This window comes from Lipotes vexillifer, unplaced genomic scaffold, assembly GCF_000442215.2.
Source record: "Lipotes vexillifer unplaced genomic scaffold, Lipotes_vexillifer_v1.1 scaffold1691, whole genome shotgun sequence".
NCBI classification, from domain to species: domain Eukaryota; kingdom Metazoa; phylum Chordata; class Mammalia; order Artiodactyla; family Lipotidae; genus Lipotes; species Lipotes vexillifer.
The window spans coordinates 1,810,550-1,832,150 of record NW_006789046.1 but is presented as its reverse complement, the minus strand read 5'-3'; the positions used below and the strand labels follow the sequence as shown (position 1 = coordinate 1,832,150).

General features: G+C 49.2%; 1 protein-coding gene across 1 annotated transcript in view; it reads left to right on the top strand.

Annotated features, from left to right (window-relative positions):
* Positions 1-21,601, top strand: part of RNF213 (ring finger protein 213) — a 110,490-nt gene that overhangs the window by 11,354 nt on the left and 77,535 nt on the right. Inside the window, exons 3-11 of the mRNA XM_007462341.1 lie at positions 2,583-2,732; positions 11,052-11,567; positions 11,863-11,985; positions 12,573-12,748; positions 13,322-13,480; positions 13,814-14,016; positions 18,919-19,202; positions 19,918-20,174; positions 21,314-21,511. Coding sequence (XP_007462403.1) covers positions 2,583-2,732; positions 11,052-11,567; positions 11,863-11,985; positions 12,573-12,748; positions 13,322-13,480; positions 13,814-14,016; positions 18,919-19,202; positions 19,918-20,174; positions 21,314-21,511 — 2,066 coding nt within the window. The remainder of the gene's footprint in view (positions 1-2,582; positions 2,733-11,051; positions 11,568-11,862; positions 11,986-12,572; positions 12,749-13,321; positions 13,481-13,813; positions 14,017-18,918; positions 19,203-19,917; positions 20,175-21,313; positions 21,512-21,601) is intronic.

The window sequence follows — 21,601 nt, the reverse complement described above, 5'->3', positions numbered from 1 at the left end:
GCAAGGTTTTATATTAAACCAATCAAACTAACAAATTGACTAAAAGTCAGCATTTGCAGCGATGGGGCAGTTTTCTCCCTGCAGGTGAGAGTAATGTGGTGGGACCCCCCTTTGAGGCAGGTGCCTTTGACCTGCTCTTCTGCTTCTCTACTGTCATTGTCAGAAAATAACCTCAGGCATGTGAGAGTTCATTTGAGGATTTTATCACAGCCTTAGTGTTTTATGGCCAAATGTTGGAGTCCACCTGAATATTCCACCCTGGGGAGTGTCATTTGTATCATCCTTACGGCAGAAAGTACTGTGGCTTCCAACTGTTATTTCTGTCAAAGGTTAAAGATATGAGGGAATTCTTGTAATCAAATTAGATAGATAAATAAAAAGATAAAGAACAACGTATAGTAGAGTGATATCAGCAAAAATGGCAGAGAGGGGAACTCCGAGGGCCTGTCCCCTCAGAGAAACACCCCAATAAGTGAGAACTGTAAGAATAAACTTTACTGGAACTCTGGAAAATAAGTCTGAGGTTTGCAGTAACCAAGTGAGCGCAGAATCAAGAAAAAGGGGCTTAACCTGGTAGGGGAGCTTTGTGGTGCCGTAGCTCAACTTAACTCAGCTGTGCCCTCCTCTCCCGCATGCTGCTGGTCTGAGGATGACAGCCTCGTTCTGATGTTCTGCTGTGGGCTCCCCATTCCAGAGGGGGCCGAGCAGACCTGTCCCCAAGGAAGTATGTTGTGACCTGTTTGGGAGTTCCCAGAAGGAATAACACAGGGCACTTGCTTTTTTTACACCTGACTTGGAACTAACTCTCTAAGGGTGGAAAAGCAGCTGTGCAGAGTGTTCCTCAAAAGCACTGAAGGCAGATGGAAAGGTGCTACCTGTGCTCCCCCCACCCCGGGTGGAAGGTTCCAGCTGGGGTCACCAGCAGATGTGCCGGAAGCCTGGGGTGAAAAGCCTGAGAAGAAGGTTCCTCTGGGGAATAAGATTTTGAAACAGCTACCAGGATTGGTGAGGAATCTGGAGAAAGCCACGCAGGTGCCCGGAGCTCCCCCAGGGGCTGGGTACGGGGTTCCTCCTGGTGGGACGAGAATGATGGAGTTACATGGAAGCGATGGTCATACAGTACTAAATGCCACTGAGTTGTGCACTTGAAAGTGGTTAACTTTAGGTTATGTTATGATCTTCACCTCGATATAAGAAAACTGTGTAATATTGTCATAGAAGGGGATTTAAAAACAAAAGCCTGGATGCACACTTACCCACACAGGAGAAGCCAGCTGCAGTGAACACAGGAACGCTGGGGGTTGTCTGGTGATTAGCTCCTGAGGGCTTCTGTGACTGTTACCAGTCCCTGCAGTGACCTTATATAATCCTAGTAGACAGTGGTGTGTGCGTGGTCGGAAGGGCCTGCGGGCGAGGCCATGATGTTCTAACAGTGGTGGGATGACATGCAGGGGACCAAGGGAAAAGGCCAGAACCATGACCCGGACCACTTGGCCTCATCTCCAGCCGCTCAGTGAGTGGGCCCTTCACCCGGCTGTCATGCGGTGGGTGCAGGGGTGTTGGGGTTACGGGCCGTGGGGAGCACCCGTCCCTATCTGCCCTTCCTGTGGTGGCCCTTTGGTGCTGACTGACAGGGCGGCTTTGGTGGTTCTTGCTTCCAAATGGATTCGTTCTCCCCCTGGGACAGCTTCCCCTGCCCTGTGAGGAAGAGGGGCACACGATGGAGCCTGGAGAGTTGGGTTGAAGGCGCCTACTGACCCTGTGGTTCCTTCCAGTGTCGCCTCGGTCCCCATCGTCGGCTTCCTTCTGGGAGGGGATGGAGCCAGCCTGGGTACCTGGCGCTGACTGGGGTGGGCTTTGCGCCTGGGCCACCCATGTGCTCTGACCCGTCTCACCCACTGGGCCTTTGCAAGTACCCCTCGGAGAACTCCCCTTCCCTTTCCACACTGACTGCCTGCCCTCCCCAACACTGGGTCAGAGGCTCATGGTCTTTCCCCTTGTCTGTCCCTGAGGGCAGTGCCAGCCATGAGGCCCCCATGTGGGAGGCCCAGGTACCCTCCTCTGACTTGCACCCAAGGGGAATGGCATAGGACTGGCTCTGTGCTGCCTGGGGTGTGCCATCCAGAGGGGTTGGGCACTGCCCTGCGTGCCCCCCATCCCCGAGAGCCCCCTCGAGGCCTGGCCTCAGGTGCTGGGCTGCCTGCTCCTCCAGGAGTGTCCCCACAGCTGCATCTGTGTGGAAGCACCAGCCTAGGCATTGTGATGGAGCTTAGGGAACCAGGGCCTGGGCCTGCTTGCATGGGAGGTCCAGTGTGCCAAGGCTTACAGACACCAGCTCTAGCATGGGGCAGCTTACCTGCATGTATTTGCTCTGCCTGTCACCTGCAGGACCCTTTCTTGGGTTCCCTACGCCCGGGACCCTGTGCCTTCTGAGCCTGGACGCCCCCGGCGGCTGGGGGGCTGGTTTAGTCCTCACTCGAGAGCATCCCTCTGCCTGGGCCTGAGTTAGGGGTCCTCTAGGTCCTGATGGAGCGGGGCCTGTGGTCACCCTGTCCTGTCTGAAGAGGGTCGTGTTTCAACAGGAAGTTGCGTCAGAGGGTTTTGTAGATGCGGCAGACGGCGCATCCACATCCGATGAGCTGGAGGCTGCTAGTTACTCTGCCTGCAAAAGAAGAAAAGAGGATGCACCCCCGTTTGAGGTCCCTGACGCATGTTCTCCAGACTCTGAGCAGGTAGTTTGCATAAATAGTGGCACACGATGCCTCCCGCCAAGGCTTGCATGAAACTGACCCCACACCTTCTCTGATGCTGAGGATGGCTGGTGGGGAGGCGCTTTTCACTCCTACCTGGGCTGGTCTAGGAAGGAGTCATGCCTTTGGGTGTCAGCTCTTGTGACTCTGAGGATGTTCTGCTAACATTGAATTTCAGCTTTATTGTATGTGGCGCCCTACCCCACTTTTCCATCCATCTTTTAATTTCTTGTGCAGCTATCTTCTTTGGTTCATGGGAAAACTTACCCCGAAAGCCCCACAGACCATACAGATTCTCTTCATGGAAAAGAGCAGGGGAGGCCTGGGTTTTCCGTGGGAGCTGGGACCAGGCTGGTGGGGGTCAAAGGCCGAGCCTCTGCTGGGGCTTAGAGAAAATCCCCAGTCTCTGCAATTGCCAGCGCCTGAGGTTATGGGCTCGTGTTCTGAACCCCGGTTGTGCAGAGGAAGCCCGCTAAATTTGGTCTCTGGTTTCTGGAAGTTCAAATCCTGACTTCTTTCATTTTTTTATAGCATTTGTGAGTCTTGTGGATTTCACGAATAATATCAAAAGTGAAACTAGCTAATATATGTAATGGAAGTATTTTTGCTTATGAGGAAAAGCAGTGAGGCTTCAGACATTGAAGAGTGATGTTTGTGGTGTTTAACTATCAGTCTTTTACAGAGTGATGACTTTTTTCCTGAGTAAGATGGCCATTGATTCATTTAACAAAGATTTATTTGAGCAGCTGCTGCCTGTGGGGCACTGGGTTCTCGGTGTGAGGGGGAAGCATGTAAACCAGGTGTGGTCTTGCCTCTGGGCTTGGGTCTGTTGGTTAGTTAAGAACAGAAGCACCTTGGGAATTCCCTGATGATCTAGTGGTTAGGACTTGGTGCTTTCACCTCCTGGGGCTGGACTTCAATCCCTGGTTGGGGAACTAAGATCCCACAAGCCATGTGGCACAGCCAAAAACAAAAACAAAAACAGCAAAAGCACCTTGTAGGGCTTCCCTGGCGGCGCAGTGGTTGAGAGTCCGCCTGCCGATGCAGGGGACACGGGTTCGTGCCCCGGTCCGGGAAGATCCCACATGCCGTGGAGCGGCTGGGCCCGTGAGCCATGGCCGCTGAGCCTGTGCGTCCAGAGCCTGTGCTCCGCAACGGGAGAGGCCACAACAGTGAGAGTCCCGCTTACCACAAAAAAAAAAAAAAGCACCTTGTAAATACAGCGGACATCAGGGTGCGAGCACTAACAGAAAATGGGGGGTGGGTGGGTGAAGAACCCCTTCATGATCTACACAAACAGGGAAACCAAACTGCAGATAGATTTTCCCAGAAGGAAGGTTTAATATCGTAAAGATGGCAGTTCTCTCCTCAGATGTATACATCCAGTTAGCCAATTAATGTGTAAAAGTAGTATTGTTCCCAGTGGGTTTGTTTTTGTTTTTGTTTTTGTTTTGAAATAGATAAAAGACTCTAAAGTCCATCTAGAGTATAAATTGGCAAGAGTTCCTATGAAGAATGTAGAAAAGTAGAGCAATAAATGGGAGATTTGACATCAAAATGTATCATAAGCTATAAATATAGCAACAGAACATCCTAATGGAGTAAGAGAGACCCATCAGGGAGGGCTGACGAAGAACATCCAGACGCAGATGTGAGCATTTATGGCAGTTGAGCACGTGATAAAGGTGGCATCATGTATCAGAGAGTAAAGTTGTGTTAAGTAAGGGGTGTTTGAACCATGGCTCACCAATTGGAAAAAACGGTTCTTTACTCATACTAAACACTAAAATATATACCAGCTTGGTTGACCATTTTAAAGTAAAATACACCCTAAAAGTTCTTGTGAATATAGGTGACTATTTATAAAATTACATAGATATTCCTAAGGCTCACCAAAACAACCCCTTAAATGCTGATAGGGGCACAAAAATGTTCCAGATTCTGAGTTAGAGGGGACCATTCAGCAATAACGTGGAAAAGCAGATGGCTAGAAAACATTTGCAACATGTGACAAAGGGTTCACGACTGGAATACGTAGTCAATTCTCTCAAAGAAATAAGACATCCACGCACTAACAGAACAATGGGTGAAGGACATAAAGGGCAGTTCCCAGGAGAAAGAGATAAGTGGGCAGCAAAGGTGGGATAGTTCTCCTGGAGGGGTGATCAGAGGAGAGCACATGCCCACCGCCCAGAGGCTGCCCTGTTGCCTCTCAGATGGGTGGGGTTTGGTTTTATTTATTTACATATTTTATTATTACTTTTCAAATTGAAGTCTAATTGATTTGTAATATTTCAGGTGTACAGCAAAGTGATTCAGTTATGTATATATTACATATATATATTCTTTTTAAGAATCTTTTCCATTATAGGTTATTACAAGGTATTGACTACAGTTCCCTGTGCTGTGTAGTAGGTCCTTGTTGTTCATTTTATATATAGTAGTATGTATCTGTTAATCCCAAATTCCTAATTTAGCCCTCCCCCACATTTCCCCTTTGATGACCATATTTGTTTTTATGTCTGTGAGTCTATTTCTGTTTTGTAAATAAGTTCATTGGTATCATGTTTTTAGATTCCAGGCTTTTGGTTATATTAAAAAAAGGGTTTGGGCTGGTGGCTGCCCCCACAGGTGTGGTGACATCCACCAGTCTGCTCTTGGGGACTGGGGTGTGGTCTGGGGTCTGCGTGATGGGCTGTTATCATCGTGTCACCCTTTCTCCCAATGGTTGTCTTCCAGGATCTGGGTCACGTCCCTCCAGGGGTCCATCTTGCATTTACTGCCATCTTTACACAGCCGCACCTCCCAGGGCCTCCTGGTTCTGCGGGGTCACCTATCTCACTGTGGTGTGTGCTTCCTTGTTCTTTCCCTGCTGACAGCACCCTTCCTTCTAGAAGGCAGACCTGATCCATGTTCCCTGGGGAGGGCGGCTGGCACCTGTTCATGAGGTCAGAAACCTCCCACCACCTTCTGTCATGCCCAGAAGGCATCTGGTCACACACCTGTCACAGAGGGGTCCTCCTGTACCGTGCCATGGATGATACAGGAGCCCTGAGGATGCTGTGGCCCAAGTATATCTACCAGAGCCTGACATCTTATGCACCAAAGCTGTTAGAACATCGATTACCTTGACTTATTTGGGGTTTCTGTAAAAAGGAAACACCCTACTCGGAAGTTTGAGTATTTTAACCATTAGAAATCTTTTGGTTGCAAATAATTGAAACCCGGCTCTGGTTAATTAATACAATAAAGGGAATCTGTCACTCATGTAACTGAGAAATCCTCAGGTAGACCTAGCTGCATGCGAGGTTTAATCTGGGCACCTAGATGATATTCCCAAAGTCCGGGTATCTCTCTGTGTCTTTGCACTGCCTTTCTCATGTCAGTTAGCTCCTTGGCCTCTCAGAAGCAGTCTCCAACACTGTGGACCCTTCCACAGTTATCCACTTCCCACTGCATCATTCAGGGGACAAGAGAATGCCTCCTTCGGGGGCTTCCAGAGAAGAAAGAGGAAGCGTCTCTTTCCCAGGGGAAGCTCTCCTCAAATCTCAGTGGCTGTGATTGGAATACATACCCATCCCTGAAGCAATCACTGTGGCCAGGGTGGTATGCTGACCCTGCAGCTGGAGTAGAGTTAATCCTGCTTGAGCCACTTGGCTGAGAACGGGAGGTTCAGGGGACCATTTCCTGGATTGGGGGAGTGGGAGCAGGGCGCCAGGCAGCTGGCGGGGCAGGGATGGTCCAAGCGCCTCTCCAAGGCTCCAGAACTGGTCCAGTCAGGCTTCCTCAGCACATCCAGGAATCGTGTGGTTCCCTTAGTAGAGATTCTTGTTGGACTTTTTCCTGATGGCCCCTCACTTCCTCCTCAGCATTCCCTACTATGGAGTCTTAGTTCCCTTTTGCAGTTGGCTAGCGTCTAATTGAGAGGCCAGCCCTGGTCCTAATGATACCACTAGTTGGGATGGGTCAGGCTGGGGGTCAACCTGATCTTTCTAGTTCTCATCCCAGTTTCTTTTCTCTTGCTGCTTCTGCAAAGCCCACCTTATGTTTGTAGACAGAGCCCCCACCCCGCTCCCCCCACTAAAGCACTGCCCACGTGTGTCATCCCAGTTCTACAAAAGTGGAAACTGAAGCTGAGAAAGGTTACTTGGGTCTGGAGACGGTGGGAAGGAAGGCTGCAGAGAGGGAGCTTGGGCAGTGCCTGTTTACTAGAAGGAAGTGCTTGATCAGATGCCAGGTGGAAAGGTGACACTCTCCTCAGCCCTGCCGTCCTCCCTGAATTGGCAAAGCACTTCCTGTTGAAACCGCACTCCTTCTCAGATTGGACTTGAACCCAGCTGCGCCTCAGATTGGGCCTTGAACCCACGATCCCTGACTTAGGAGGGGACTCGAACCCACTGTCTTTTAATTGAAACTGCTCACCTGGTCTCAGGACTTAATGAAACTCAGGTTCTTTTGTCTCATCACAGAGATAATTCAGCATGAGGCAAAGCGATAGACAAAGAGTGAGTTTGTTAGCATAGGACACTTGTGACAGATACAAGTGGGCAGGCAAGGGAGCGCAGCCCCAAGAACAAAGAGGGCTACATTTTTATAATCAAAGAAAAAGTGGGGACGGGAGAAGACCACCTTCTTCCTCATTTTTGGGTAGACATCAAGGCTTACATCATTAGTTCCTCTTTTGACCCTATATATGGTCTAACAGGGACAATCATGGCACTATTTAAATCATATATGTGTTAGCAAAAGGATGGTAACATACGTTAAAATATTGTAATTCATCTAAGGTTTCAGTATAGTGTCCTCTTTCACCTAGTTTCGTTCCCCGTCTCACGTATGCTCCCGTCTTGACTACATGCGGAAATGCTACTCTTCGGGAACCATTAACTCCCTGACTTCAAGTAGCAAGATTCAGACCCCATATCTATTGTCTTGTGTTTTAACTATCAGGACCTGTGGCTTGAGTGTGCCTGGTGCTTGGATGTGCCTGGTTTTCCTTCAAGGTAGTGCAGATTATTGCTAGGTTGCTGGATTCTTTTCTTGAGTGGTCATTGGCCTGCAACAGTTTCCTAAGCTCCCTTAAAATTCCTTTTCTGTCTTTAATGCCCTAGTGGGATTTCTAAACTAACTTTAATTATTCTACTCTCTCCCTGTCACTATCAGTGCAGGTGAAGGCAGAGGACCCCTGGGAATTGGGGCAGAGCTAGTGGGCCCACTTAGCCTCCAACACGTCAGCTTTTGTCAAGCAGCTTCACTGACTTTCTGTCCAACGAGTCAGTGTTCCCACCTGTCACCCCCACATCCTGCCATAGGTACTATTTCAGGGTCCGCAGCACCACCCTTCTGTGTGCTCCTGACCCAGCACTCAGGTGAGTGAACGAGGCTGGCCTGCCTTCCCCCAGACTGAGGTCTCCTCTCTGCTCTCCCTGTATGGGAGGCCTTTGTTCTTTTGATGGAAAAACAAACTGATGCTCATTATAAAATCAGCGGTGTATTCTGACCAAACCGCCCCCACCCCCAAGAAGTAACAAACTGTTGTTTTTTCTAATTAATTCTCTTTGGGCAGGAATAGGAATAGCCTTTGTGTATGCATATAGAGCTGGCGCAGTGTAGCTTTTTTTTTTTTTTTATGTTGTACATTCTTTTTTTTATAAATTTATTTATTTATTTATTTATTTTTGGCTGCATGTTGCAGCGCGTGGGCTTTCTCTAGTTGTGGTGAGCGGGGGCTACTCTTCGTTGCGGTGCACGGGCTTCTCACTGTAGTGCTTCTCTTGTTGTGGAGCACGGTCTCTAGGCACGCGGGCTTCAGTAGTTGTGGCCCATGGGCTCTAGAGCACAGGTTCAGTAGTTGTGGCACACAGGCTTAGTTGCTCCGCGGCATGTGGGATCTTCCCGGACCGGGGCTCGAACCCATGTCCCCTGCATTGGCAGGCAGATTTCTTAACCACTGCATCACCAGGGAATCTCCCGCAGCATAGCTTTTGAATTGAGGTATAATTGGTATTGAGTGAAATGCACAGGTCTTCAGGGCGGAGCCCCCTAGATGTTCTGCTGTGTGTACAACTTTGTCACCCCCACCAGATCCAGAGACAGGACATTGCAGTCCCCAGAAAGCTCGGTAGCATCCCTTCCAAGTCAATAAACTTTTCATTTAAAAAATGTTTTAATTAAATATTATGGCCACCATAAAGGATATGTATAACATAAATGCAGGATTAACTAAGTGAATACTCACCCCCTACCATCCATTGTAAACATGGACAACTATTGGGGTCTCCTCCCAACCGCCCCCATCCGCTGCTCACACCCAGAGGTTTTGACCCAGGTCCGTGCATGCATTCCCAATCAGCAGTGTTTAGTTTTAGTGTGCATATTCCTGACTAATGCGGTCAAAATGACAGAACACAAGAATTAGGAATACGTAAATATGTAACAAGTATCATACATATAAACTTGATTTTTGTCAAGGAATATTTTATTTTATTTTATTTTATTTTATTTTTTTTTTTTAACATCTTTATTGGGGTATAATTGCTTTACAATGGTGTGTTAGTTTCTGCTTTATAACAGAGTGAGTCAGTTATACATATATATATGTTCCCATATCTCTTCCCTCTTTGTCTCCCTCCCTCCCACCCTCCCTATCCCACCCCTCCAGACAGCCACAAAGAACCGAGCCGGTTTCCCTGTGCCATGCGGCTGCTTCCCACTGGCTATCTACCTTACGTTTGTTAGTATATATATGTCCATGTCTCTCTCTCGCCCTAACACACCTCACCCTTCCCCCTCCCCATATCCTCAAGTCTGTTCTCCAGTAGGTCTCTGTCTTTATTCCTGTTTTACCCCTAGGTAAGGAATATTTTAGACTTTAGCCTCGAGCCTTGCTATATGGCAGGCGTGCCAGCAGCCTGAGATCTGCCAACATCCCAGTCCTGTCTGTAGACCCGTGAGGGGGCTGGGCACTCACGTCCCCTCGTAGACGTGTGTTGAGAGAACTCTAAGTCACCTGTGCAAAATCTAAATCTCATTCTAAGGGTTTTGAAGCAGCTTATAAAAAGAACAGTTAAATAAGGATAAGAAAAGGAGAAAGCAAGTGGGGTTCGCACACAGCTTTCTGCTGCTCTGACCTGTGGTTCCCAGTGAGGTTTCATGTCAGGACCACCAGGAAAGCTAATGGAGATGCTGGTGCCCATGCCCCCAGGCCAGTCGGATCAGTCAGGCGCCTGGAGTAGGGAGCTGCTTGGTCCTCGTGCTCACAGAGCAGGCCTGGTCTGGCAGCAGCACCATGGAAATGTAGAACCTTGGGTCCTCCAGACGTGCTGAGTCACCATCAGTATGTTGGCAAAATCTTCAGAGATCTGTATGCCCTGGAAGCTGGGGAAGTGACTGCCTTGAATGACCTTTCTTAAGCCTCTTTCTACTGCGATGTTAGCAGGTGTCAGTGTCAGGCTGGGAAACTGCCATGCAGGGTGGCCTGTGCGTCGTGTTGCTTGTTTCGAGCAGATGGGCACGAAGTTTGGTCAGGATTCTTGGAGAAAATCTGGAAGCTGACCCAGAACAAGGCTGCCCCACTCCATGTGCAGAGAAACCCCGAGGCCTTCCATCTCCCTCTCCCGGGGACTCAGCCCAGGCATGGGGTGGGACGGCAAGGCCTGGGCCCACACCAGGCTTCAGGGGGGTCACAGGTTACTAACATTTAATGAACCAATCAATACTTGCTCCAGAGCAGGATCCCCAAGCGTGCAGGGCATCCAGCCCCATGGGGTCCTCAAAGAGTCCTGCCACATCTGCTTCTCACGGGCTCCATCTCTGATTCTGAAGTTGAGGACTCTTGCCTTTGAGCAAGGGTCTCAGGCAGAGGTGTAACATGCCAGTGTGGGTGCAGGAAGGAACTACTTAGACTTCTGTTCATTTTTCCGTCTCTATTTTGTATATAATACGTATATGGAGTATAACGTGTGGGGACCTGTACCTGTTTTCTAACATTTGAAAGCCATCCTTAAAGGATGTCCCATGGGAAGGAATTCCACATGAGGGTCTCAGCTTGGATTGGACAGAACGAAGCATGTGACCATCACTGCTCCCCACTTGTCCTTCCCCTCTGTTCACCACTCCCATTCACCTTGTGTCTCAATTTCATTCTTTCCAAGGTAAAGAAATGGTAGATTTAACAGACGTGAGGTGGTTTGGTCGAGCTACAGTTGACGTACTTCAGAAATTGAAAGGAAATTGGAGGAAAACATTGGTGAGAGTATAGTAAGCCTGAGAAATCACATGAGTGTCTCTTTTTCTGTTTAGAGGAAAAGGAGAAAAAGGAAGAAAAGGAATCAGAATGCTTCCACGTCTGCAGAGCTGGATCCCTTGTCCTCATCCCTCTTGGGCCCCTGTAGTCTGAGTTCGCTTGCAAACCCTGAGCTCCCGGACACAGCCCCACCCCAAAGCCCAGCTCAGCAGGGTGGTCCCACCCACCAGACAAGCCAGCCCCCAGGTGTGGGCAAGACGCCGCTGGAGGCTGTGGGCCGCCCTCTGCAAGGCCAGGTTGCGAGAGGAGTAGCAGCAGCTACGGACACCGAGTCTCTGAGCAGCCCGGTGCCCCAGGACCAGACTCTGGGAGGAGCCTCCCCGAAAGGGAAGGACCACCACTCCCCGAACCCCTCCAAGGGCAAAAGCTTCCCCACTTCTGCCAGTGAAGGCCCTCCTAAGGAGAAAGGTGCTGCGCAGGAGCTCCCACTGCCTGAGCCAAAGGGGGACCACTCCAGGCCTGGGAAGGAGCCGTGGGCCACTGGGCAGCAGGCCGGGGCCCCTGCCTCTGGGGTGAGTTGTTAGGGGAGTGACGACCGGGGTTGGCCTGCTATGTCTCGACTCCTTGCTGTGCTGTGCGGTTCTCATGGTGCTTCACTGTCTGGGAAGGGTGTCCACTGGCCCTTGCTCCCTGGGAAGGGTGTCCACTGGCCCTTGCTCCCTGGGAAGGGGCTGCCCTTCCACCCCGAGCTGCTGACCCCTGTCACTGGGCTGGTGGCATATGCTTACCCTTATGCCACTGAGTCAGAGTTTCCCTGTCCATTTTGTCCTCCTGGCCCCGATGTTTTGGCCTCTTTATTTCTTCCAGGCAAGTGTTGCTGCAGCTGAGCCAGCTGGTGCAGGGAAGAGAGTTGGGAAAGAAGTTAAAAATCAGACTGAGAAGACGGAACAGCCTCCCACAAGCGTCCCTGCTTCCCGAGACAACCACCGGGTAAAGCGTCTCGTTCCGACCTGGTCGGCTTTCCAGGAAGCCGTCCCCGTCCTTGCTGTCTGTCCCATGGGCTGCTCCTTTTGGCCCCGTTCCTTCCACAGCTCAGTTTAATCACTTGCTGAATATGTGTTAGGTGCTGGGGGTGCAGCCTAACATTTGAAATGAGACCAGCTCCTGCCTTTTGGAGCTCACATTCTAGTGGGGAGAAAGAGAAAGTGAAGTCAGGCTGTGAGAAGTGCCGTGGAGAGAGGTAGGGCGAGGGGCTGGGGTGTTGGAGGTGTGGCTGCCAGGCAAGGCCCTCCAAGGACATCTGAAAGAGTGACCGGCGAGCCACGTGGCTGTCTGGGGACGTGCAAAGGCCCCCAGGTAGAGTGTGGTGCACCTGTTCAGGGAGCAGCAGGAAAGAGGGGCCGTTGACAGTGGTGTGGAGAGGAGTCCTGGGAGGCTGCGGCAGGTGGACCAGAAGGCATTCGAAGGTTCTGAGCAGGGAAGGAATGTGACCACTCTGGTGGGTATGAGAAGCATCCCCTGTTGGGGGCAAACGTGGAGGCTGGTCATCAAGATTGGGGTTTGGGTGCTTGTTCCAGGAAGCTGCAACCAAGGACCAGATGGGTGTTTCTGGAGGAAAAGCAGGTGAAAATGAGAAGGCCAAGCCGAAGGACCCGAAGAAGCCAGAGGGGAATAACAGAAATAATGCAGCCACTGTGAAAAATGAGAGGGAACAAAGGAACCAGAGGGAGAGCGCACACAGAGCTAAGGAGTGGTGGGTGTGACCCGGCTCGGGGCGGCACAGGCCTGGTCCCCACCCTGAGCGGGGGCTGGAAGGGGCCACGCCACCCCAGAGGAGATTCCCACTTTGCCCTCTTGTTGAGTCTTGGGGGAAAGGGGAACACTCAGGAGGTAGGCAGTGGAGGGGCGCCTGTCCCAATTCCTTGTTCAGGTGAAATGCTCTGTAATATGGTCCCTGGGGTCCCGGAGGCAGCACGGGCCTTACGGAAGTCAGGAGAGAGGCTGTTATGTCCCAGAGTACTCAGCCACCCCCTCCTGCCACAGCCCTCAGCCCCTCGGAGCTGGGCAGACATCGCCACCCCCCCCGCGCCCACTGTCCTCCTCCACTGTAGAGGGAGAGCCGAGGGCACACACACGCAGATAGCCTGTCTGAAGTGTGGACGCTCTTGCACTTTGTTGGGGTGTGTGTTAGTGCACAGCCAAGAAACAAGGATCCTGTGTGCACACGTGTGCCTGTGTGTGTGTGTGGAGGGGTGAGTGTGTGTGTGTGCAGAGAGGTAGACAGATCCAGGTCTAATCGGTGTTTTCCTCCGTGGCTTTCCTCCAGCCCACTGAGCTCCTTGGAAGGGATCACGGTGTACTTCCATGCAATCATTTCAAAACATTTCCAGTTCAACCCCAACCAACACAAAGTGTTTGTCAGGGGCGGAGAAGAATTTGGGAAGCCCAAATGGAGTCATGATGTTTGCGAGATGTACTACACCAAGTGAGTATATCCCAGTAGGCCTGTAAGGAAATGTACAGAACGTCCAGTCTTTGAAATATATTGAAATCATAATTTTGATCAAGTTGATTAATCCTTAGAACTTTGGGAAGATGAATATTTCAAACAACTCTTCCCTATAATGCACTTCTTTGTCATATTTCACCTTGGCCCGTTTTCTGTCTCTGCGTGAAAACCGTGCCTTGTTCGGGAAGCATCCTCTCGGTCAGCATCGATTTATAGCTCTGGGTCTGCACTCCGTGCTGTGTTTGAGAAGAATGAAGATTTCTGGGAGAGGATTTTTGGGTAACAGGCTGGTGTCCCGTTTATTCACAGAGACCTACATGAGAACGGGTCCCTCGTTGAAGGCAGCACCATCATTTCTAAGCAGCACCTGGATAAGCCCATTCCATACAAGTATGTCCTCTGGCGAGGCAAGGGCCCTGTGGAGTATGAGTTCATCTACAAATGTCAGCAGAAGGAAGGCGAGCACGTGAACCGCTGTCTCCATGTGAAATCTTCCCTTCTGGGCTCGGGAGGTAAGCCTCAGTCTGGGCTCCTGATCGGAGCTCAGAAGGCTGGACGTTCCTCCTGGGGATCAAAGGCTTTCCTTGGCCCGTGTGGGTCCTCTTTGCTTGGCATTGGCTCTGCCCTACCCCCCAGTTCTATGTTTCATAAACCTGAGCTTGGAAGCATGTTTCTGATCAGGTTGGCTTAACCACTCACAAGAGTAAACAAGGGAAAGGATTTTTACTAAGGGAAAGGAGAGAAGATAGAGCCACTGGGAAGTAAAGGGACTGGGGCCTAGAGGGGCAGCAGTGAGCGGGGGCAAGGGCAAGGGAAACAGGGCTGCCAGGACCAGATTTCCCAGATTTCCAAATGGCGACTGTGAATAAGACATCCAGCAGAAGCCATCAAGGGCTGGATCCACTGCCCCCTGCTGTCTGTCATAAGTGTCACTCTTCTATTTTCTTTTTTTCACTTTATTCTGTTTTTCTTTCTCTTGTCTGTTATCTAATTCTTTTTTCTGTGCTCTGTTTTCTACTCACTGTATGCAGTGTGTGTGGTGTTTGTGTGTGTGTCAGGTGTGTGTGTCCAGTGTGCGTATTTGTGTGTGTGTGTACATGTGCATGTGTTCTATATAGAGAGTCTATATGGGTTCTACTTTTAGGAACTTGCTTAGATCTTCTTTGTGGCTGACTTCTTGGTCTGTCATAAATACTCCATGTATGCTCGGAAAGAATGGATAATCAATTTTGTGACTCAAAAGCTGTATGTATATCTATTAGATAAAGCCTGTGTAATATTAAAGTCCTTATTTAAAAAGATCCATCTGTCAGCTTTTGAGAGAGATGTTCCAGTCTGTCACCAAGACCAGGTGCTTTGTTTATGTATTTTATTTTTTTATTATACTCATGACTTGTGTGGGTTAGGAGTTTGGATGGAGCACAGCAGGGCTGGCTGGTTTCTGCTCTCTGATGTCTGGGGCCTCAGCTAGGAAGGCCTGAAAGCTGGGAGTGGTTTGCTGACTGGGCTTTGGAATCATCTGGAGGGGTCTTTGCAGTTGATGCTGCCCGTGGCTGGGACCTCTGTTGGGCTGACAGCAATTGAGGTCAGTGGGGCAGGTGCTTGGTTATTTTGAACTGGACCAAAGAGACAGAGAAGAAACTAGAGTCATGCTGTCTTCATAAATGTGCCCAAGTGTTGACTCGATCGCCTCCAAAAGATTCTATTCTGTATGGGCTGACCAAAGAACAGAGCCCTGCGATACTTTCTGGTTTTGCCCTGTACTTGCTGGATGATCCAAATTGGCTGTTTCCATGCTTGAGGTGACCCCTCATCAGACAAGAGCTGAAGCTGATCTAATCTTGCCGGAGGAGGTGTGGTAGTGATTTGGGATAGCAGGTCCCATTTGCTCTTATTTAAGAAGCACTGCCTTAGTCACTTCAGATTTTATCTGGCTGGGTCCTGGTACTTAAGCTGTCAAACCAGATAGAGGTGCACTTTTTAACACAGAGACAATCATTTTAAAGTCCATTAAAAAGATTTTCTTTCCCTTCCTTCCTTCCTTCCTTCCTTTTTCTTTCTTTTTCTCTCTCTCTCTCTTTCATTGAAGTATAGTTAGTTGTTGTGTTAGCTTCAGGTGTACAGCAAAGTGATTCAGTTATATATATATATATTTTCAGATTATTGTCCGTTATAGCTTATTATAAGATATTGAATATAGTTTCCTGTGCTATACAGTAAATCCTTGTTGCTTATTTATTTTATATGCAGTAGTGTATATCTCTTAATCCTATACTCCTAACTTATCCTTTTCCCCCTCACTTTCTCCTTTGGTAACCATGTTTGTTTACTTTGTGAGTCTGTTTCTGTTTTGTAAATAAATTCATTTGTATTATCTTTTTGATTCCACATACAAGTGATATCATATAATATTATTCTTTCTCTGTCTGACTTACTTCACTTAATATGATATTCTCTAGGTCCATCCACTTGCTGCACATGGCAATATTTCGTTCTTTTTTAATGGCCAAGTAATATTCCATCACACACACACACACACACACACACACACACACACACACACACACACAATGTTTTCTTTATCCATTCATCTGTTGATGGACACTTAGGTTACCTTCATGTCTTGGCTATTGTAAATAATGCTGCAGTGAACATTGATGTGCATGTATCTTTTCGAAATAGAGTTTTCATCTTTTCTGGATATGTGCCCAGGAGTGGGATTGCTAGATCATATGGTAGCTCTATTTTTAGTTTTTTAAGGATCCTCCATACTGTTTTCCATAGTGGCTGCACCAATTTACATTCCCATCAGCAGTGTAGGAGGGTTCCCTTTTCTCTGCACCCTCTCCAGCATTTATTTGTAGACTCTTTGATGATGGCCATTCTGACCAGTGTGAGGTGATACCTTATTGTGGTTTCGATTTGCATTTCTCTAATAATTAGTGCTGTTGAGCATCTTTTCATGTGCCTGTTGGCCATCTGTATGTCTTCTTTGGATAAATGTCTGTTTAGGTCTTCTGCCCTTTTTTGATTGGGTTGTTTGTCTTTTGATGTTGAGTTGTATGAACTGTTTATAATTAAACAGGTTTTTAGGTTGTAGAGTAACTCAGAATTGCCAGATTATTTTCAGATGCTTCTTAATCGGAATATTGTTCTAGTGTTTTTCAATAATTATACTTTGCAAGCTTTTTAAAAAAATGAGTGTTAAAGCTTTTTCCTTATTGTTGCACGGGCACTTAAACTGCCTACTTCTTGGTGTGGGCCGTTCTATTTAGATGCCCTGCTGGTAGGTTGACATTGGAGCTCCCTGGGAGATGGTACCCTGGTGAGTTGGGTTAAATCAGGAGTTTTAAGCAGTAAGGAGGTCAGTCATAGTAACCAATGGAAGGCCTGATGGGAAGGCCAGGGAGGGCCTTTGTTGGCTTCCGAGGGTCTGGAGGTCACTACTTGAGCCCAGGTGGGGGAAGTGCCCCAGCCCCTGACATCATCAGTGCAGGCGATTTGGGAGGAGTGTCTGGAAGGCACTCTTGTTGATTGAGAGAAGTTTTGTGCTTTGTTTTATTTGGTGTGGTGGTGGTTTATGTTAAATAAATGTAGTTTTCATCAGTCCCAATAAACAGAGAGAGAGATGAATTCCCTCCCCTCTCCCTCCTTCTAAGCCTCCTGTGAGTGCTCTCATTGGTAGAACCCACTGTGGCAAGGCGGGCAGAATGGAGGTTCTGGGCTCCAGCCCTGTGACATGGGGGAGACCCAGACGACAGATGTGTGTGCTGGTGGCAGAAACAGCCATCACGAGCACTCTATCCCTTCCAGTGCCTTTTTCCTTGTGCTGTGTTTTGCCTGAGACTGATTCTGCTGTGTCTGCGTTCCTTGCACCCTCTGAGCCTCTCTGCTTTTGTCCCAACTCTTGCTGTTTGCTCTCAAGTTCAACTCTTGCAGCCCCGTCTCTGTTTCGCTGGAATGTTGTTGGTTTGTTTTTTTTTTCTTTCCATTCAATGTGATCATCATTTTTTTTTTTTTCTTTTGTCCGTGCCGCATGGCTTGCTGAATCTTAGTTCCCAGACTGGTAATCGAACCTGTGCCCCATGCATTGGAAAGGCGGAGTCCTAACCACTGGACCACCAGGGAATTCCCAATCTAATCATCTTTCATGGGTGAATTTAGCCCATTGGCATGAATTGAGACTGTCAGTGGAAGACTCACTTTTGACAAATAATCATGTCTTTTCTCTCTACCTTGTTTCCTTGTTCTCTTTTGTACTTTTTCTAACTTTTGGATTTTCTTTCTCTTTTCTCTGGGGGTTTGGAACTTAAATATTTTATTTCTGTTCTTCTAGTAGATTCTTCAAGACCAAGACCATTAATGTCCCTCCCTGTCCCACCGTCCCGGGGTCGAGGGTATGCCATGCCCAGGACACTGATTGGCACTCCCTTCACCTCCACAGCACTGGCCATCCCAGGCCAGCAGCTCTCACTCACCTTTTGTCTGGAAGAGTGTTTTTATAAAACTGAGAGAGAGCCATTGTGTCCCCCACCATATGGAGCAGGAAAAGCTTCCACAGGAGGTGATGCCTGAGGTCAGATCCAAACAGTGATTCCAAGTTATTGCTGGGCAGGGCCAGGATGGGGCAGGGATGGCTGAGTGGGGACTTCCAGCAAAGAGCAGACTGCACAGTGAGGAGAAGGAGGCCTGTTCAGAGGCTGGAATTCTTGATTTTCCTGGCTGTTTTTGTGCACTTGTGTTGCCTCTGGTGCCTTACTGACCTCTTTGCCTTCTAATTATTTGACAATTGATTTTCTTGGGTTTTCTAGGTCTGTACTCATATCATTTCAGCTGGTTATAAGAGCAGCCATGGGTTCAGCCCTTGCCCCATGTCAAGGGCTGTTTTGTCTGCCATGTGACCTGTACCGTCCTTCATGGAGTGGGCACCACGGTTCCCAGGACAGGGGAAATGGGCACTTGCACCAAGTAACATACCAAAATGGTGCACAAGTGCTAGTGAGGGTTGCAGTTTCAGTATGAAATTGTTGACCTCTGTGTGGTCATTTTCTAAGGAACTCATGTACCAATTGTGCTGAACCATCTAGTTCGACAAAGACATGTTTCAAGTATTTTCAGGGCAGCTGAATCGTGTGCCTCACTCAATTCACTGTAGGGTGTCCAGGTTACTTGTCCTAAACAGCCGTGCTCCACCCAGGGGCCAGGCCCCCTGTTGTTTATCTGTGGATGGGTACCTGGATAGAGCAAGTGTTGGCTGCCTTCCTTTTACCACGTTCTGTGACGTTCCTGTCTTTCTTCCCTTCCTTGGCTCCTTCATCCTATTTCTTCTGGTCAGGATCAGCCTTCCAGGGTGGAGTGTCCAGGTCTAGTGGGTTTTGATGCTCCTAAGTATAACATTGCTCTTTTAATCTTAGACTGGCACCAGTACGATGATATAATTTGTAGGAAGCACCCTGGGAAGTTTCAGAAATTCATGGATTATGTAACAGATGGTACAAGGAAAGACTTGGTGAAAGGGAAGCAGATCGCGGCTGCGGTCATGCTGGACCGCATCTTCAGCATCCTTGAGACCTGGAATGCCATCAATTTAAAGAACTTTCTCACCCAGTTCCAGCAGTTTTATTCTGTCATTCGGGTGCCCATGATCTATGAAGGAGAAGAACAGCTGTGGAGCGCTCTGCAGTACGAAGAGAAGGAGGTACCAGGTCTCAGGGGTGTCAGCAACAGCTCCCTTCTCTACCTCCTGGGCACTCAGCATCACTCCAACTCCTAGTGGCCAGATGACCCCTAGAATCAGTGGACCAGGTGGATGGGGGCAGGATATTTCAGTCCCTTTTCTCCTAGTGCCACCTCTAGGGAATTCTTTGTCCTCCCCATTTTCTTCCTCCTCCCACCTCCTCACCTGCCCCCCCACACACACTGGCCCCACCTCCTCACCTGCCCCCCTCCCCCACTGGTCCCACCTCTTCACCTGCCCCCCCACTGGTCCCACCTCCTTACCTGCCCCCCTCCCCCAATGGTCCCGCCCCCTCACTTGCCCTTCCCCTCCACCACAAGAAGGCTGGCGCCCTTCACTGCATCTCCACCTGCTCTGTGGTATGGCTTAGGCATTTTTGAGACAGACCTGGAGCCACACCTGAGATGACCAGTATACCCTTATAAGGCTCAGGACCCCCCACTTGATAGCCCCTCCATCATGCTGAGGCCTCTGGACGTACCAGTGGTGGCACCTCCCGAAGACCCAGGGCGAGGGGGATGCTCAGGGTTTAGTGGGGAGGCAGGCAGTGGGTGACCCCTCCACAGAGGCCTCCCTGCCCAGCTGATGGGGAAGTAAGCATAGTGATGGGCAGCTCTTGACACCTCTGGTGGGTTCAATGCCGTGGTTCTGTATCTCCCTTTTCTCCTGGGAGCAGGTGAGAAAGCACTTGTGGGAATGTTTGACAAAGAAAATGGCACCATTTCTGGAAATGAGTGGGGACCCTCTGCCTGAAGACTGCCCAGTGAGGAGTAAATTGAGAATGGGCCTGATTGTCCTTTTCTCAGTGGAAAAATTTCACTTTCTCTTATCGGAAAGTGACCTGGGCTCACTCTGTTACCTCCTTTGCTCGAATGCCAGTTCACCGGATGCCCTTCGCAAGGATCTGATCCACATCCTTGAAACATCTCAGAGGTAGTGTGTGTGTGTGTGTGTGTGTGTGTGTGTAAGATTTTCTAGCTCTCTAATGGTTTTTATCTGATTATAAAAATAGGTGCTTGTCAGAGAATGGATGAAAACATGCAAGGAATAAAAACTACCCGTAATTTTACTACTCGCTATTGTCATTTCAGTGTTTATCCCACTAGCCTTTTTCTAGCCTATGTACTATTTTTCATTTTATTACATATTCTCTTGAATACCCTGCTTTTGAGCAGCTTTAAGGTGTATCATGACTCAGCCCCCACGTGCGTGTATTTGGGGGGGGGTCATGGTAAGACAACGGAGCTGGACTTGAGGATGTTTGTGGAAGTACCGTGGGTGCCCTCCCCGTGGCCTCTGCAGTTGCTGTGCCCAGTTCACGAGCCAGAGTGTCACTGCGCTGGGCCTGGAGCACTCGTGGTGTGGAGGCCGCAGCCTGTCCTGAAGGCACTCACATTTCACTGGGTGGAGGTGCCGCCCCAGAGCCCTCTGATGGTCCCAAGGTCTTTTTTCTGGAGCTATTTGAGTTGAACTTTAGGGTGATATTGGGCAGCCTTCTCTGAGCAGTCAGTCTTATGGAACACCTGCCTTGTGGTTTTACAAATTTAAAACACCCAGTTAAACCCCATTCATTTTGAAAGAGAGAAGAAATGCTGGCAAATGTACAAGTGTTTCCAGGTCTTAAGAAACATCCGTGTTTTGTGATTGTAGGGAACATGCCCTGTATTATTTATAGGCTCCTTCCTTACATGTAAAAAGTTGCTTTATATGTAGATTTACTGTTGCCAGATGACCTGGGTTCAAGCCCCAGCTCTGGCACAGGGGGCCTTGCATAGATCACATGCCTCTCTGAACCTCTGTCTCCTCCACTGTCAAGGATGATGGAAAGATGCCTCCAGGAGTTTGCTCTGGGGCTTCGAAAGGGCCAGTTCAGTGCCTGATGCTTTTTGGGGGTGCCGAGGGGGCCCCTGAGGTTTCTCCCTGATCTGGTCACTCTGTGCTCAGACACCCGGAGCGCTCTTATCTTATGCTCTGCGCGAGGAGCTGTCCCTTCGCTGGTGGGTGTCGGACCCCCGGGGCTGGCCTGACACTGGCCGTGCTGGGCTCACATGGGATCTCTGTTCCCTTTCTAGCTGGCGAGCATCCATGGTAAACCTGTGCCAAATGTGCATGGACAGAAAGGTTGACCATTGGGTGTGTGCCCTGCCTGTGCTGCACCACTGCATGGACCTGTCCTCGCCAGCCCAGGACTCAGGTGTGCAGCCCGAGGACACCTGGGCAGCCCTTGAAGGCATCTCCTTCTCGGAGTTTCGGGAAAAAAGAGCAGATCAGTAAGTTACAGACCTGCACTTATGTATGTAAATCTTGGAATCATAACTGTGTTTCCAAGATCTCCAGTGGACTTTTAGTACCCACTCATT